Source organism: Coregonus lavaretus (assembly GCF_964263955.1).
Source record: "Coregonus lavaretus genome assembly, contig: HAP1_SCAFFOLD_3272, whole genome shotgun sequence".
NCBI classification, from domain to species: Eukaryota; Metazoa; Chordata; class Actinopteri; order Salmoniformes; family Salmonidae; genus Coregonus; species Coregonus lavaretus.
In genome coordinates this window covers 19734-36403 of record NW_028160940.1, presented here as the reverse complement: position 1 = coordinate 36403, position 16670 = coordinate 19734, and the positions used below count along the sequence as shown (strand labels likewise).

The following is a 16670-nucleotide window of genomic DNA, read 5'->3' as shown; positions in this document are numbered from 1 at the left end:
GACTCTCACACACACTTTAACACTCACACGCACATTCACTCTCCCAGTCTTCCTTTTAAGTCTCTCTCGTTGTTGGGTCTTGCAGATCATTAGTTAAAAGTAATTACTTCCTCAAACATTCAATTTAGACTGAGTGAAAAAAGGAGTAAACCAGGACCCAATTACATCAATCCATCTTGTCAGTGTGATTTCTGTTCACTGGTGATGACATATGAATGTGGCCTATGGATTACATTTGACATGCCATGTAGTTTAAAAAAAAGTTTGACTTACTTTTGAATGCTGGGTACATGGGTACGGTGTTAGTGATGAGGACTGCATCAAATTTGCCGTCTTGGGTCGGAGCCAGCTCTATAGATAAAACAAAATGGTGGAAAATCAACGCTTGAATGTACAGTACAATTTAGATTGCCTCATGTCTTATTACTACATTGTAAACTATAGTACATGGGGCGGTTGCATCAGCTGGGCGTTCCAAAGTTAGTCTTTAAATGCTAAGCCGAATGTAGTGTTAGAATCAGGCGTACGCCAAACTGGTGCAACCAGCCACTGGTAAACAATATGAGATCTGACAGGAGAGAACACTGAGGACGTACGTGGAGGGTAGAGGAAGGCGTAGGAGATCTGTTTGTCAGCCTTGTAGTTGGAGCAGGATTGGCTGAAGGCCGGAGGGATACGGATGTCAGGTCTGACACAGTTAGTCAGATGCTCTGGTAGAGGTGTTACTTCCACCTGGAAAACACAACCACAACGTTAGACCACTGTAGACTGTAGTCAACGTTAGAACACTGTAGTCAACGTTAGAACACTGTAGTCAACGTTAGAACACTGTAGTCAACGTTAGAACACTGTAGTCAACGTTAGAACACTGTAGACTGTAGTCAACGTTAGAACACTGTAGTCAACGTTAGAACACTGTAGTCAACGTTAGAACACTGTAGTCAACGTTAGAACACTGTAGACTGTAGTCAACGTTAGAACACTGTAGTCAACGTTAGAACACTGTAGTCAACGTTAGAACACTGTAGACTGTAGTCAACGTTAGAACACTGTAGTCAACGTTAGAACACTGTAGTCAACGTTAGAACACTGTAGTCAACGTTAGAACACTGTAGTCAACGTTAGAACACTGTAGTCAACGTTAGAACACTGTAGTCAACGTTAGAACACTGTAGACTGTAGTCAACGTTAGAACACTGTAGTCAACGTTAGAACACTGTAGTCAACGTTAGAACACTGTAGTCAACGTTAGAACACTGTAGACTGTAGTCAACGTTAGAACACTGTAGTCAACGTTAGAACACTGTAGACTGTAGTCAACGTTAGAACACTGTAGTCAACGTTAGAACACTGTAGTCAACGTTAGAACACTGTAGTCAACGTTAGAACACTGTAGACTGTAGTCAACGTTTGAACACTGTAGTCAACATTAGAACACTGTAGACTGTAATCAACGTTAGAACACTGTAGACTGTAGTCAACATTAGAACACTGTAGACTGTAGTCAACGTTAGACCACTGTAGACTGTAGTCAACGTTAGAACACTGTAGTCAACATTAGACCACTGTAGACTGTAGTCAACATTAGACCACTGTAGACTGTAGTCAACATTAGACCACTGTAGACTGTAGTCAACATTAGACCACTGTAGACTGTAGTCAACGTTAGAACACTGTAGACTGTAGTCAACGTTAGAACACTGTAGTCAACGTTAGAACACTGTAGACTGTAGTCAACGTTAGAACACTGTAGTCAACGTTAGAACACTGTAGTCAACGTTAGAACACTGTAGTCAACGTTAGAACACTGTAGACTGTAGTCAACGTTTGAACACTGTAGTCAACATTAGAACACTGTAGACTGTAATCAACGTTAGAACACTGTAGACTGTAGTCAACATTAGAACACTGTAGACTGTAGTCAACGTTAGACCACTGTAGACTGTAGTCAACGTTAGAACACTGTAGTCAACATTAGACCACTGTAGACTGTAATCAACGTTAGAACACTGTAGACTGTAGTCAACATTAGAACACTGTAGACTGTAGTCAACGTTAGACCACTGTAGTCAACATTAGAACACCGTAGACTGTAGTCAACGTTAGAACACTGTAGTCAACGTTAGAACACTGTAGTCAACTTTAGAACACTGTAGACTGTAGTCAACATTTGAACACTGTAGTCAACGTTAGAACACTGTAGTCAACGTTAGAACACTGTAGTCAACGTTAGAACACTGTAGTCAACATTAGAACACTGTAGTCAACGTTAGAACACTGTAGACTGTAGTCAACGTTTGAACACTGTAGTCAACGTTAGAACACTGTAGTCAACATTAGAACACTGTAGTCAACGTTAGAACACTGTAGACTGTAGTCAACGTTTGAACACTGTAGTCAACATTAGAACACTGTAGACTGTAATCAACGTTAGAACACTGTAGACTGTAGTCAACATTAGAACACTGTAGACTGTAGTCAACGTTAGACCACTGTAGATTGTAGTCAACGTTAGAACACTGTAGTCAACATTAGAAAACTGTAGACTGTAATCAATGTTAGACCACTGTAGATTGTAGTCAACATTAGAACACTGTAGTCAACATTAGAATACTGTAGTCAACATTAGAACACTGTAGACTGTAGTCAACGTTAGAACACTGTAGACTGTAGTCAACGTTAGAACACTGTAGTCAACATTAGAACACTGAAGACTGTAGTCAACGTTAGAACACTGTAGACTGTAGTCAACGTTAGAACACAGTAGTCAACGTTAGACCACTGTAGACTGTAGTCAACGTTAGAACACTGTAGACTGTAGTCAACGTTAGAACACTGTAGTCAACATTAGAACACTGTAGACTGTAGTCAACATTAGACCACTGTAGACTGTAGTCAACGTTAGAACACCATAGACTGTGGTCAACATTAGACCACTGTAGACTGTAGTCAACATTAGAACACTGTAGACTGTAGTCAACGTTAGAACACTGTAGTCAACATTAGAACACTGTAGACTGTAGTCAACGTTAGAACACTGTAGTCAACATTAGACCACTGTAGACTGTAGTCAACGTTAGAACACTATAGATTGTGGTCAACATTAGACCACTGTAGACTGTAGTCAACATTAGACCACTGTAGACTGTAGTCAACATTAGACCACTGTAGACTGTAGTCAACATTAGACCACTGTAGACTGTAGTCAACATTAGACCACTGTAGACTGTAGTCAACATTAGACCACTGTAGTCAACATTAGACCACTGTAGTCAACATTAGAACACTGTAGACTGTAGTCAACATTAGACCACTGTAGACTGTAGTCAACATTAGACCACTGTAGACTGTAGTCAACATTAGACCACTGTAGACTGTAGTCAACATTAGACCACTATAGACTGTAGTCAACATTAGAACACTGTAGACTGTAGTCAACGTTAGAACACTGTAGTCAACATTAGACCACTGTAGACTGTAGTCAACATTAGACCACTATAGACTGTAGTCAACATTAGAACACTGTAGACTGTAGTCAACGTTAGAACACTGTAGACTGTAGTCAACATTAGACCACTGTAGACTGTAGTCAACATTAGACCACTGTAGACTGTAGTCAACATTAGACCACTGTAGACTGTAGTCAACATTAGACCACTGTAGACTGTAGTCAACATTAGACCACTGTAGACTGTAGTCAACATTAGAACACTGTAGACTGTAGTCAACATTAGAACACTGTAGACTGTAGTCAACGTTAGAACACTGTAGACTGTAGTCAACATTAGACCACTGTAGACTGTAGTCAACATTAGACCACTGTAGACTGTAGTCAACATTAGAACACTGTAGACTGTAGTCAACATTAGACCACTGTAGTCAACATTAGAACACTGTAGACTGTAGTCAACATTAGAACACTGTAGACTGTAGTCAACATTAGACCACTGTAGACTGTAGTCACTGACAATACACTAGAGCAGGACTCTCCAACCCTGTTCCTGGAGAGACACCCTCCTGTAGGTTTTAACTCCAACCCTGTTCCTGGAGAGACACCCTCCTGTAGGTTTTAACTCCAACCCTGTTCCTGGAGAGACACCCTCCTGTAGGTTTTAACTCTAACCCTGTTCCTGGAGAGACACCCCCCTGTAGGTTTTAACTCCAACCCTGTTCCTGGAGAGATACAGTGCATTCAGAAAGTATTCAGAATCCTTCCCCTTTTCCACATTTTGTTACGTTACAGCCTTATTCTAAAATTGATTAAATTAATTTTGTTCTTCATCAAACTACACACAATACCCCATAATGAAAAAGTGAAAACAGATTTATTGAAATGTTTGCAAATGTATTAAAAATAAAATACATACCTTATTTACTTAACCCTAATTGCTCCTGTAAGTCGCTCTGGATAAGAGCGTCTGCTAAATGACCAATTATTTATTTATTTATTTTTATTTAAGTATTCAGACCCTTTGCTATGAGACACAAAATTGAGCTCAGGTGCATCCTGTTTCCACTGATCATCCTTGAGATGTTTCTACAACTTGATTGGAGTCCACCTATGGTAAATTCAATTGATTGGACAGGATTTGGAAAGGCTCACACCTGTCTAAATAAGGTCCCACAGTTGACAGTGCAAAAACCAAGCCATGAGGTCGAAGGAATTGTCCGTAGAGCTCCGAGATAGGATTGTGTCGAGGCACAGATCTGGGGAAGGGTACCAAAAAATGTCTGCAGCATTGAAGGTCCCCAAGAACACAGTGGCCTCCATCATTCTTAAATGGAAGAAGTTTGGAACCACCAAGACTCTTCCTAGAGCTGGCCGCCCGGCCAAAGTGAGCAATTGGGGGAGAAGGGCCTTGGTCAGGGAGGTGACCAAGAACCCGATGGTCACTCTGACAGAGCTCCAGAGTTCCTCTGTGGAGATGGGAGAACCTTCCAGAAGGACAACCATCTCTGCAACACTTTATGGTAGAGTGGCCAGACGGAAGCCACTCCTCAGTAAACAGCACATGACAGCACGCTTGGAGTTTGCCAAAAGGCACCTAAAGACTCTCAAGACCATGAGAAACAAGATTATCTGGTCTGATGAAACCAAGATTGAACTCTTTGGCCTGAACGCCAAGCGTCACGTCTGGAGGAAACCTGGCACTATCCCTACGGTGAAGCATGGTGGTGGCAGCTTCATGCTGTGGGGATGTTTTTCAGCGGCAGGGACTGGAAGACTAGTCAGGATCGAGGGAAAGATTAACAGAGCAAAGTACTGAGAGATCCTTGATGAAAACTTGCTCCAGAGTGCTCAGTACCTCAGACTGGGGCGAAGGTTCACCTTCCAACAGGACAACGACCTTAAGCACACAGCCATGACAATACAGGAGTGGCTTCGGGACAAGTCTCTGAATGTCCTTGAGTTGCCCAGCAAGAGCCCGGACTTGAACCCGATCAAATATCTCTGGAGAGACCTGAAAATAGCTGTGCAGTGAAGCTCTCCATCCAACGTGACAGAGCTTGAGAGGATCTGCAGAGAAGAATGGAAGAAACTCCCCAAATACAGGTGTGCCAAGCTTGTAGCGTCAAACCCAAGAAGACTCCAGGCTGTAATCACTGCCAAAGGTGCTTCAACAAAGTACTGAGTAAAGGGTCTGAATACTTATGTAAATGTGATATGTTTTTTATTTGTACGAAATGTTCAAGAATTTCTAAAAACCTGTTTTTGCTTTGTCATTATGTGGTATTGTGTGTAGATTGATGAGGGAAAAAAAACAATTTAATCAATTTTAGAATAAGGCTGTAATGTAACAAAATGTGGAAAAAGTCAAGGGGTCTGAATACTTTCCGAATGCGCTGTACATATTACCTCAATGACCTCGACTAACCGGTGCCCCCCCACATTGACTCAGTACCGGTACCCCCTGTATATCGCCTCACTACTGTTATTATTATTATTATTATTATTATTATTATTATTATTATTATCATCATCATCATACTTTAAAAAAATATATTTTCTCTTAACACTTATTTTTCTTAAAACGTCATTGTTGGTTAAGGGCTTGTAAGTAAGCATTTCACGGTAAGGTCTACACCTGTTGTATTCTGCGCATGTGACAAATCAAATTTGATTTGATTGGATTTGAGTGAAAACCTACAGGGCGGTAAGCTCTCCAGGAACAGGATTGGAGTTAAAAACCTACAGGACGGTATCTCTCCAGGAACAGGGTTGGTTTTAAAACCTACAGGACGGTATCTCTCCAGGAACAGGGTTGGTGTTAAAACCTACAGGACGGTTTCTCTCCAGGAACAGGGTTGGAGAGCCCTACTCTAGACTATAATTAGACCACTGTTCAACTTAGTAGTCAACATAAAGTATTGACGATGTATGTACCAGTCCATGGGCTTATCTTGAGAGGATTCTTGAATTAGCTATTTTCCCTTGCATTCAAGTCAAAAGTCAAGTTATAAACTCAAGTGTGCAGTAAATAGCATATAGCTAATATCAACATAAACAATGTATGAAACTTGTAAGCTATGTCCTGTATGACATACCTGTTTGGAGACAGTATAGGACGTCCATAGGGGCATAGAGAGTGATTCACTGTACCCACTGATATAGTCACTGTGGTGTAGAATGCTATATTTAGCACGGAACAGAAGTGCAGGTCGACCATGAGGGAGGTTCTTGCTGTCTGGAGGAGAAGAGGACAACCCCAGAAGCTTGTAACAACACTCTGAAGATGATATTCAATAGTAATATGAGAAATAGGTCACGTTTCAACCCCTATGTAATAACATGTTAATAACAACATTGTTAGTGCAGTAATTACAGATTATTACACAGGTGTTAGCATTACTACTACTCAGGCATAAGACCAACGATATGGACCAGAGAGAGACGTACCATCAACAGCTTGCCTCAGTCTCTGATTAAGCTCTTCCACTTGGTTCTGCAAGAAACAGAGCCACAGTGACTCCAGGTTATAGCCTCTTACAAGGGGGACTTTCAAAGCTCTCTGCCCCCTATTTTTTGAACGTAACTGCAAAAGATTGAAGGTGAAAATCTCTTGCAAGAGATCTATAATCCTTGCAGAAGCAAGACGACTTCACAGACAGAAGTAAGAAGAAGAGGAATCAAACAAACAAGCATGAGAATGAATAGCAGCAGCTATTGATTAGAGACAACAATCAGTCCCAGACAAGCATGAGAATGAATAGCAGTAGCTATTGATTAGAGACAACAATCAGTCCCAGACACAGAAACCAGTTTAACACGTTAAATTACAACATGGAGTAATGCCTAGTGCAACAGATATCAGTCAGATCATAGGTCAAACACACATGTAGTCTATTTCTTGATATGCAGAAATCAATCTGATTTATTTTATTGAAGCATATACAGTGGGGGAAAAAATTATTTAGTCAAATCAAATCAAATCAAATTTTTTGGGCCACATGCGCCGAATACAACAGGTGCAGACATTACAGTGAAATGCTTACTTACAGCCCTTAACCAACAGTGCATTTCTTTTTAACAAAAAAGTAAACATAAAACAACAACAAAAAAAGTGTTGAGAAAAAAAAGAGCAGAAGTAAAATAAAATAACAGTAGGGAGGCTATATATACAGGGGGGTACCGGTGCAGAGTCAATGTGCGGGGGCACCAGCTAGTTGAGGTAGTTGAAGTAATATGTACATGTGGGTAGAGTTAAAGTGACTATGCATAAATAATTAACAGAGTAGCAGCAGCGTAAAAGGATGGGGTGGGGGGGCAGTGCAAATAGTCCGGGTAGCCATGATTAGCTGTTCAGGAGTCTTATGGCTTGGGGGTAGAAGCTGTTGAGTCTTTTGGACCTAGACTTGGCACTCCGGTACCGCTTGCCGTGCGGTAGCAGAGAGAACAGTCTATGACTAGGGTGGCTGGAGTCTTTGACAATTTTGAGGGCCTTCCTCTGACACCGCCTGGTATAGAGGTCCTGGATGGCAGGAAGCTTGGCCCCAGTGATGTACTGGGCCGTACGCACTACCCTCTGTCAGCCACCAATTGTGCAAGTTCTCCCACTTAAAAAGATGAGAGAGGCCTGTAATTTTCATCATAGGTACACGTCAACTATGACAGACAAAATGAGAAAAAAAAATCCAGAAAATCACATTGTAGGATTTTTAATGAATTTATTTGCAAATGATGGTGGAAAATAAGTATTTGGTCAATAACAAAAGTTTCTCAATACTTTGTTATATACCCTTTGTTGGCAATGACACAGGTCAAACGTTTTCTGTAAGTCTTCACAAGGTTTTCACACACTGTTGCTGGTATTTTGGCCCATTCCTCCATGCAGATCTCCTCTAGAGCAGTGATGTTTTGGGGCTGTCGCTGGGCAACACGGACTTTCAACTCCCTCCAAAGATTTTCTATGGGGTTGAGATCTGGAGACTGGCTAGGCCACTCCAGGACCTTGAAATGCTTCTTACGAAGCCACTCCTTCGTTGCTCCTTTACATGGATCAGACGTCCTGGTCCCTTTGCAGAAAAACAGCCCCAAAGCATGATGTTTCCACCCCCATGCTTCACAGTAGGTATGGTGTTCTTTGTATGCAACTCAGCATTCTTTGTCCTCCAAACACGATAAGTTGAGTTTTTACCAAAAAGTTCTATTTTGGTTTCATCTGACCATATGACATTCTCCCAATCCTCTTCTGGATCATCCAAATGCACTCTAGCAAACTTCAGACGGGCCTGGACATGTACTGGCTTAAGCAGGGGGACACATCTGGCACTGCAGGATTTGAGTCCCTGGCGGCGTAGTGTGTTACTGATGGTAGGCTTTGTTACTTTGGTCCCAGCTCTCTGCAGGTCATTCACTAGGTCCCCCCGTGTGGTTCTGGGATTTTTGCTCACCGTTCTTGTGATCATTTTGACCCCACGGGGTGAGATCTTGCGTGGAGCCCCAGATCGAGGGAGATTATCAGTGGTCTTGTATGTCTTCCATTTCCTAATAATTGCTCCCACAGTTGATTTCTTCAAACCAAGCTGCTTACCTATTGCAGATTCAGTCTTCCCAGCCTGGTGCAGGTCTACAATTTTGTTTCTGGTGTCCTTTGACAGCTCTTTGGTCTTGGCCATAGTGGAGTTTGGAGTGTGACTGTTTGAGGTTGTGGACAGGTGTCTTTTATACTGATAACAAGTTCAAACAGGTGCCATTAATACAGGTAATGAGTGGAGGACAGAGGAGCCTCTTAAAGAAGAAGTTACAGGTCTGTGAGAGCCAGAAATCTTGCTTGTTTGTAGGTGACCAAATAATTATTTTCCACCATAATTTGCAAATAAATTCATTAAAAATCCTACAATGTGATTTTCTGGATTTTTCTTTCCCCAATTTGTCTGTCATAGTTGACGTGTACCTATGATGAAAATTACAGGCCTCTCTCATCTTTTTAAGTGGGAGAACTTGCACAATTGGTGGCTGACTAAATACTTTTTCCCCCCACTGTATCAAGTTGATATAAAATCAAAAGCCTCAATATCCGTCTGTCTACGGCTGTGAAAGCCATATAAATACATTCTCATTCTAGTTCTGTGGTGAGAGCAATAGAGATAAATACAATATCTACATTATCTATCTCTACAGTGATACAGGATCTATATCTACAGTGATACAGTATCTATCTCTATTGTGATACAGTATCTATCTCTATAGTGATACAGTAACTATCTCTACAGTGATACAGTATCTATCTCTACAGTGATACAGTATCTATCTCTATTGTGATACAGTATCTATCTCTACAGTGATACAGTAACTATCTCTACAGTGATACAGTATCTATCTCTACAGTGATACAGTATCTATCTCTACAGTGATACAGTATCTATCTCTACAGTGATACAGTATCTATCTCTATGGCTATAAGAGCTGTGGTGTTCTGTAGCTGACCTTGTCATCACAGCTGCAGCCTAAGTCATCGGTCAGAGTAATGATGGGACCTGAGGGAGTGGGTCTAGACACCTCCTCTGGCATTGTGGGTTTGTGGACCGGGCTTTTCAACAGGTGGTTCAGACTGCCATGAGTCCCGTTGTTAGGGGCAGGCTTCAGGCCAAGCAGATCTGTTCCATGAAAACGGACAATAAAGTATTTTATCGTATCATATCACATTGTACGACTACAGTAAAGATCTCAAGTCAATTCAATGCAACTTCACTGTCCATAACGTCTGAGTATGGGGTGACGAATGCTGTGCCTCCCTCAAGTAAAAAAAAGTATACATGGAAAAGATGCCTTACCACACATGACATTGTAAAGTTCAATGTTTTCAAAAACTGGCACTTTGGTCTTGAATTTAAACATAGGTCCATATCCCAAGAAAATTGTCTAAAGAACAAGAACAGGATAAGGTAATGATTAATAATTAATTGTTATAAATCACTTGTTGATAAATCAAGATGAGGATAAAACTAGCATACCTGCATGCTGTTTATCTTGTTGTCATAACCGTGATCTCCTGCAAAACCACATTTCCCAGGGTGCCTCTTTCCTCCTTCTGGAGACTTCCTGTGACAGACAGCGTTATGCATTCATAAATAAATAAAAAGGCTTTGAAGTTACATGAAGACAAGCAACCATGATGCAAAAAAGAACTTTTACAACATCAGACAATTGAAGGTTTCAATAATTTGAACTATCTACATTTCCTCACCGAGGATGAAGACAATGTGCAGCCTAGATAAACATTCAAGGAAATTGTGTCTGATTTTCATAACATTGATTTGATTAAAACCAGACCACACAGATACAGCCCTACATCACACAGTAACACACTGAAATCCTTATAGACCCAAGTTAAAGGATTCAGTTCGGCCAAAGGCCAACCCCACACCACCACATTCCCCTCAAAAGCCATGTAATTGAAAATACAGACACTTTTTTATTGAGCGTGCATTAAGCACTACAGTCAGTGGTGTCTGTGTAAGGGAAAATCACCAACGGCAGGGAAAACGGCTAACAAATATTGCACTTCATTTGGGTATTTAATTTAAAAGACTGTTTTACTCTGTTAGCTAGCTGCAAAGCTGCAGGAGGGTAGGAATTTCTCACTCAGAAAGCATTAAGTTCACAACTCATGGTGCCAGCGATTAAACGAGTCTATATCTTAGCAGGCAGGAGGAGGGATCTCAAAGAGCTCTTTCATTTAGCTCTGTGGCGTGCCAACTCAAAGAGGGTGACATCCCCATGGAGCAGGCTTATTCTTAACCATCCCTCTCCTCTCCGTCCCTCTCCGTCTTTCAACCATTGATTTGTTTTCAGTTGTTGTCCGCGACAGACAGACAGACAGACAGACAGACAGACATTACCTCATGGGTTTACACTAGGAGTGAGAACCTTCCACTGGGTCTGACCAACACTGGGACTGATGATGACAAACATACAGAGTCTGTCCAGGTATAGGACACCGCCAATAGGACACCGCCAATAGGACACCACCAATAGGACACCGCCAATAGGACACCGCCAATAGGACACCGCCAATAGGACACCGCCAATAGGACACACCAATAGGACACCGCCAATAGGACACCGCCAATAGGACACCGCCAATAGGACACACCAATAGGACACCGCCAATAGGACACACCAATAGGACACCGCCAATAGGACACCGCCAATAGGACACCGCCAATAGGACACACCAATAGAACACCGCCAATAGGACACCCCAATAGGACACCGCCAATAGGACACCGCCAATAGGACACCGCCAATAGGACACACCAATAGGACACCGCCAATAGGACACACCAATAGAACACCGCCAATAGGACACCGCCAATAGGACACCGCCAATAGGACACACCAATAGAACACCGCCAATAGGACACCGCCAATAGGACACCACCAATAGGACACCACCAATAGGACAGAGAGAGGATACGGGGAGGAGAGGGAGAGGAGAGAGAGAGGGAGAGGGAGAGGGAGAGGGAGAGGGAGAGGGAGAGGGAGAGGGAGAGGGAGAGGGAGAGGGAGAGGGAGAGAGAGGGAGAGGAGAGAGAGAGGGAGAGGGAGAGGGAGAGAGAGAGGGAGAGAGAGAGAGAGAGAGGGGTATAACCTTGCGATGTGCCACTTTCTCTCCACTAACAGATGGATATCCTCTATTCTCCTGTTGTTGGTGTAGTGAAGGCGCTTGGGGAGATGCTGCTTCAGATAGGGCTTGAAGTGCTGGTCCGTTTTTTTACACTGAGGGAGCAGAAGAACATGATTCCAGGTGCTCAGTAGTAGAACTCTGTCACCACTATTTCATCAACTATCATTCAGGATTTTTCACCTTAACCTTCTGACACGACAACACAGATATGAATATTGGTCAGAACAATGACTTAGAGAAGACAATGTGCATGGAAATACAATGTGTATAATACTCACCGTAAGATTTGCAACAACCGATTTTGCATCATCTGAAAAAAGACAAAGTGTTCTAATTTACTGTCGACTGTTAGGAAATGTGCCTCGTTCGACTGTACTGAGGACGGAGTTTATAACTGGATCAGAAGGGACACATCAACCTAGTCTGGGGAGGAGGCATGCTCTTCAGAGCAGAAAGATACACGGTAAAGTTATGTTATTGTTGCCTTGCCTGACCTGGCCATGTGACCCAGTCCAAGGATCAGGCCAGGGTCACTGAGATACAGTACTCTGTATTTCACTGCAGACTTTCCAGTAACTGGAAGAATTGGTCTGCCTGTCTAAATGCAGCCTATGAGGACCACAATGGAAATAGGTCTCTGAATTTAGTTGGGAATTTGTAGTTGGGTAATCCTCAATGATTTTATTAATGCATGTTCTTCAAAACAGTAGTGTTTTTAAATGGTCAGTCAATCAATCAATCAATCAATCAATCAATCAATCAAACAAACAAACCAACGCTCACATTTGGGGTTGTTGGGGTACCTGGAGCGGATCCTGCCCAGGGAGCCGGGGATCAGGATGATGTCATCAACAGTGGACGGCATGTATGAGCTGAGGAACTCTGTCCTGTCACAGTGAGCCTCCTCCATACCTGAGGAACACATGTTCAGAACAGACTTTAAATCACTCCAGAACGAAGAAGAAGAAGGTGACTTGATTGTCCATAGTCAGAGAGAAATGGACGTTGTCTGGAGCACGTGTCAAACTCATTCCGTGGAGGACCGAGTGCCTGCCTTGTACTTGATTGATGAATTGAGGTCACTAATTAGTAAAGAACTCCCCTCACCTGGTTGTCTAGGTCTTTAATTGAAAGGAAAAAACAAAAACCTGCAGACACTCGGCCCTCCATGGAATGAGTTTGACACCCCTGGTCTAGAGGTCTGCGGAGGATTGATTTATTTCTCCCTCTCCCGCCCATAGCATTTTATATATCACACGTGCCCACACCCGCTGGCTTTCTGTCCGACCCCCAACCCGCTAACGCAAGAACTGGTCCCGAACCCAACCGCAGTCCTGCAATGTTATTCTAGGCGTATGTGACAAACACAGCTCACTTGTCAGCCAAAGCAAAGCAGAAAGAAAACCATTTCCAAATCAGCTGTGGGACAACAAAAAATATTTTCATCCTAAAGCTGTCTGTCTGACTGACTGCCCGCTCCCAACAGCTGCATGAACAAGGCCGACCGGGCCGCGATGATCTCCGTCAGGACCTGCAGCTCCTGCAGGATGCCCTCTACACCAGGCTTCTACATTATCCCAACCCTCCGAAACACAGAGTTAGAACAGGTTTCATATTGGGGAAAGGTTGAGTAGTATTGATTAAAAAACACAGCTGGTAGAGTTGGTGTGTATGGAGGAGGCATAGTTATGGTGTGTATTGAGGAGGCATAGTTATGGTGTGTATAGAGGAGGCATAGTTATGGTGTGTATAGAGGAGGCATAGTTATGGTGTGTATTGAGGAGGCATAGTTATGGTGTGTATTGAGGAGGCATAGTTATGGTGTGTATAGAGGAGGCATAGTTATGGTGTGTATTGAGGAGGCATAGTTATGGTGTGTATTGAGGAGGCATAGTTATGGTGTGTATAGAGGAGGCATAGTTATGGTGTGTATTGAGGAGGCATAGTTATGGTGTGTATTGAGGAGGCATAGTTATGGTGTGTATTGAGGAGGCATAGTTATGGTGTGTATTGAGGAGGCATAGTTATGGTGTGTATTGAGGAGGCATAGTTATGGTGTGTATTGAGGAGGCATAGTGATGGTGTGTATAGAGGAGGCATAGTTATGGTGTGTATTGAGGAGGCATAGTTATGGTGTGTATAGAGGAGGCATAGTTATGGTGTGTATTGAGGAGGCATAGTTATGGTGTGTATAGAGGAGGCATAGTTATGGTGTGTATTGAGGAGGCATAGTTATGGTGTGTATTGAGGAGGCATAGTTATGGTGTGTATTGAGGAGGCATAGTTATGGTGTGTATAGAGGAGGCATAGTTATGGTGTGTATAGAGGAGGCATAGTTATGGTGTGTATAGAGGAGGCATAGTTATGGTGTGTATTGAGGAGGCATAGTTATGGTGTGTATTGAGGAGGCATAGTTATGGTGTGTATAGAGGAGGCATAGTTATGGTGTGTATAGAGGAGGCATAGTTATGGTGTGTATTGAGGAGGCATAGTTATGGTGTGTATTGAGGAGGCATAGTTATGGTGTGTATAGAGGAGGCATAGTTATGGTGTGTATTGAGGAGGCATAGTTATGGTGTGTATTGAGGAGGCATAGTTATGGTGTGTATTGAGGAGGCATAGTTATGGTGTGTATAGAGTAGGTAGAGTTGGTGTGTATAGAGTAGGTAGAGTTGGTGTGTATAGAGTAGGTAGAGTTGGTGTGTATAGAGTAGGTAGAGTTGGTGTGTATAGAGTAGGTAGAGTTGGTGTGTATATAGTAGGTAGAGTTGGTGTGTATAGAGTAGGTAGAGTTGGTGTGTATAGAGTAGGTAGAGTTGGTGTGTATATAGTAGGTAGAGTTGGTGTGTATAGAGTAGGTAGAGTTGGTGTGTATAGAGTAGGTAGAGTTGGTGTGTATAGAGTAGGTAGAGTTGGTGTGTATAGAGTAGGTAGAGTTGGTGTGTATAGAGTAGGTAGAGTTGGTGTGTATAGAGTAGGTAGAGTTGGTATGTGTTGAGTAGGTAGAGTTGGTGTGTATAGAGTAGGTAGAGTTGGTGTGTATAGAGTAGGTAGAGTTGGTGTGTATAGAGTAGGTAGAGTTGGTGTGTTGAGTAGGTAGAGTTGGTGTGTATAGAGTAGGTAGTGTTGGTGTGTATAGAGTAGGTAGAGTTGGTGTGTATAGAGTAGGTAGAGTTGGTGTGTATAGAGTAGGTAGAGTTGGTGTGTATAGAGTAGGTAGTGTTGGTGTGTATAGAGTAGGTAGAGTTGGTGTGTTGAGTAGGTAGAGTTGGTGTGTGTTGAGTAGGTAGAGTTGGTGTGTAGAGTAGGTAGTGTTGGTGTGTATTGAGTAGGTAGAGTTGGTGTGTATAGAGTAGGTAGTGTTGGTGTGTATAGTGTAGGTAGAGTTGGTATGTGTTGAGTAGGTAGAGTTGGTGTGTATAGAGTAGGTAGAGTTGGTGTGTATAGAGTAGGTAGAGTTGGTGTGTATAGAGTAGGTAGAGTTGGTGTGTTGAGTAGGTAGAGTTGGTGTGTATAGAGTAGGTAGAGTTGGTGTGTATAGAGTAGGTAGAGTTGGTGTGTATAGAGTAGGTAGAGTTGGTGTGTATAGAGTAGGTAGAGTTGGTGTGTATAGAGTAGGTAGAGTTGGTGTGTATAGAGTAGGTAGAGTTGGTGTGTTGAGTAGGTAGAGTTGGTGTGTGTTGAGTAGGTAGAGTTGGTGTGTATAGAGTAGGTAGAGTTGGTGTGTATAGAGTAGGTAGAGTTGGTGTGTTGAGTAGGTAGAGTTGGTGTGTGTTGAGTAGGTAGAGTTGGTGTGTATAGAGTAGGTAGAGTTGGTGTGTATAGAGTAGGTAGAGTTGGTGTGTATAGAGTAGGTAGAGTTGGTGTGTTGAGTAGGTAGAGTTGGTGTGTGTTGAGTAGGTAGAGTTGGTGTGTAGAGTAGGTAGTGTTGGTGTGTATTGAGTAGGTAGAGTTGGTGTGTATAGAGTAGGTAGTGTTGGTGTGTATAGTGTAGGTAGAGTTGGTATGTGTTGAGTAGGTAGAGTTGGTGTGTATAGAGTAGGTAGAGTTGGTGTGTATAGAGTAGGTAGAGTTGGTGTGTTGAGTAGGTAGAGTTGGTGTGTTGAGTAGGTAGAGTTGGTGTGTATAGAGTAGGTAGAGTTGGTGTGTATAGAGTAGGTAGAGTTGGTGTGTATAGAGTAGGTAGAGTTGGTGTGTATAGAGTAGGTAGAGTTGGTGTGTATAGAGTAGGTAGAGTTGGTGTGTATAGAGTAGGTAGAGTTGGTGTGTTGAGTAGGTAGAGTTGGTGTGTGTTGAGTAGGTAGAGTTGGTGTGTATAGAGTAGGTAGAGTTGGTGTGTATAGAGTAGGTAGAGTTGGTGTGTTGAGTAGGTAGAGTTGGTGTGTGTTGAGTAGGTAGAGTTGGTGTGTATAGAGTAGGTAGAGTTGGTGTGTATAGAGTAGGTAGAGTTGGTGTGTTGAGTAGGTAGAGTTGGTGTGTATAGAGTAGGTAGAGTTGGTGTGTATAGAGTAGGTAGAGTTGGTGTGTATAGAGTAGGTA

The 16670-nt window shown here is 42.5% G+C and overlaps 1 protein-coding gene across 1 annotated transcript in view; it reads right to left on the bottom strand.

Annotated features, from left to right (window-relative positions):
• The window catches only part of LOC311121275 (autotaxin-like), a gene marked incomplete at its 5' end in the record, with an annotated part of 40617 nt that overhangs the window by 5635 nt on the left and 18312 nt on the right, over positions 1-16670 (bottom strand). Inside the window, 10 exons of the mRNA XM_084195784.1 lie at positions 274-351; positions 597-732; positions 6547-6686; positions 6899-6944; positions 9929-10098; positions 10276-10363; positions 10456-10543; positions 12096-12223; positions 12410-12441; positions 12915-13043. Of these exons, the coding sequence (XP_084051910.1) occupies positions 274-351; positions 597-732; positions 6547-6686; positions 6899-6944; positions 9929-10098; positions 10276-10363; positions 10456-10543; positions 12096-12223; positions 12410-12441; positions 12915-13043 (1035 nt within the window). The remainder of the gene's footprint in view (positions 1-273; positions 352-596; positions 733-6546; positions 6687-6898; positions 6945-9928; positions 10099-10275; positions 10364-10455; positions 10544-12095; positions 12224-12409; positions 12442-12914; positions 13044-16670) is intronic.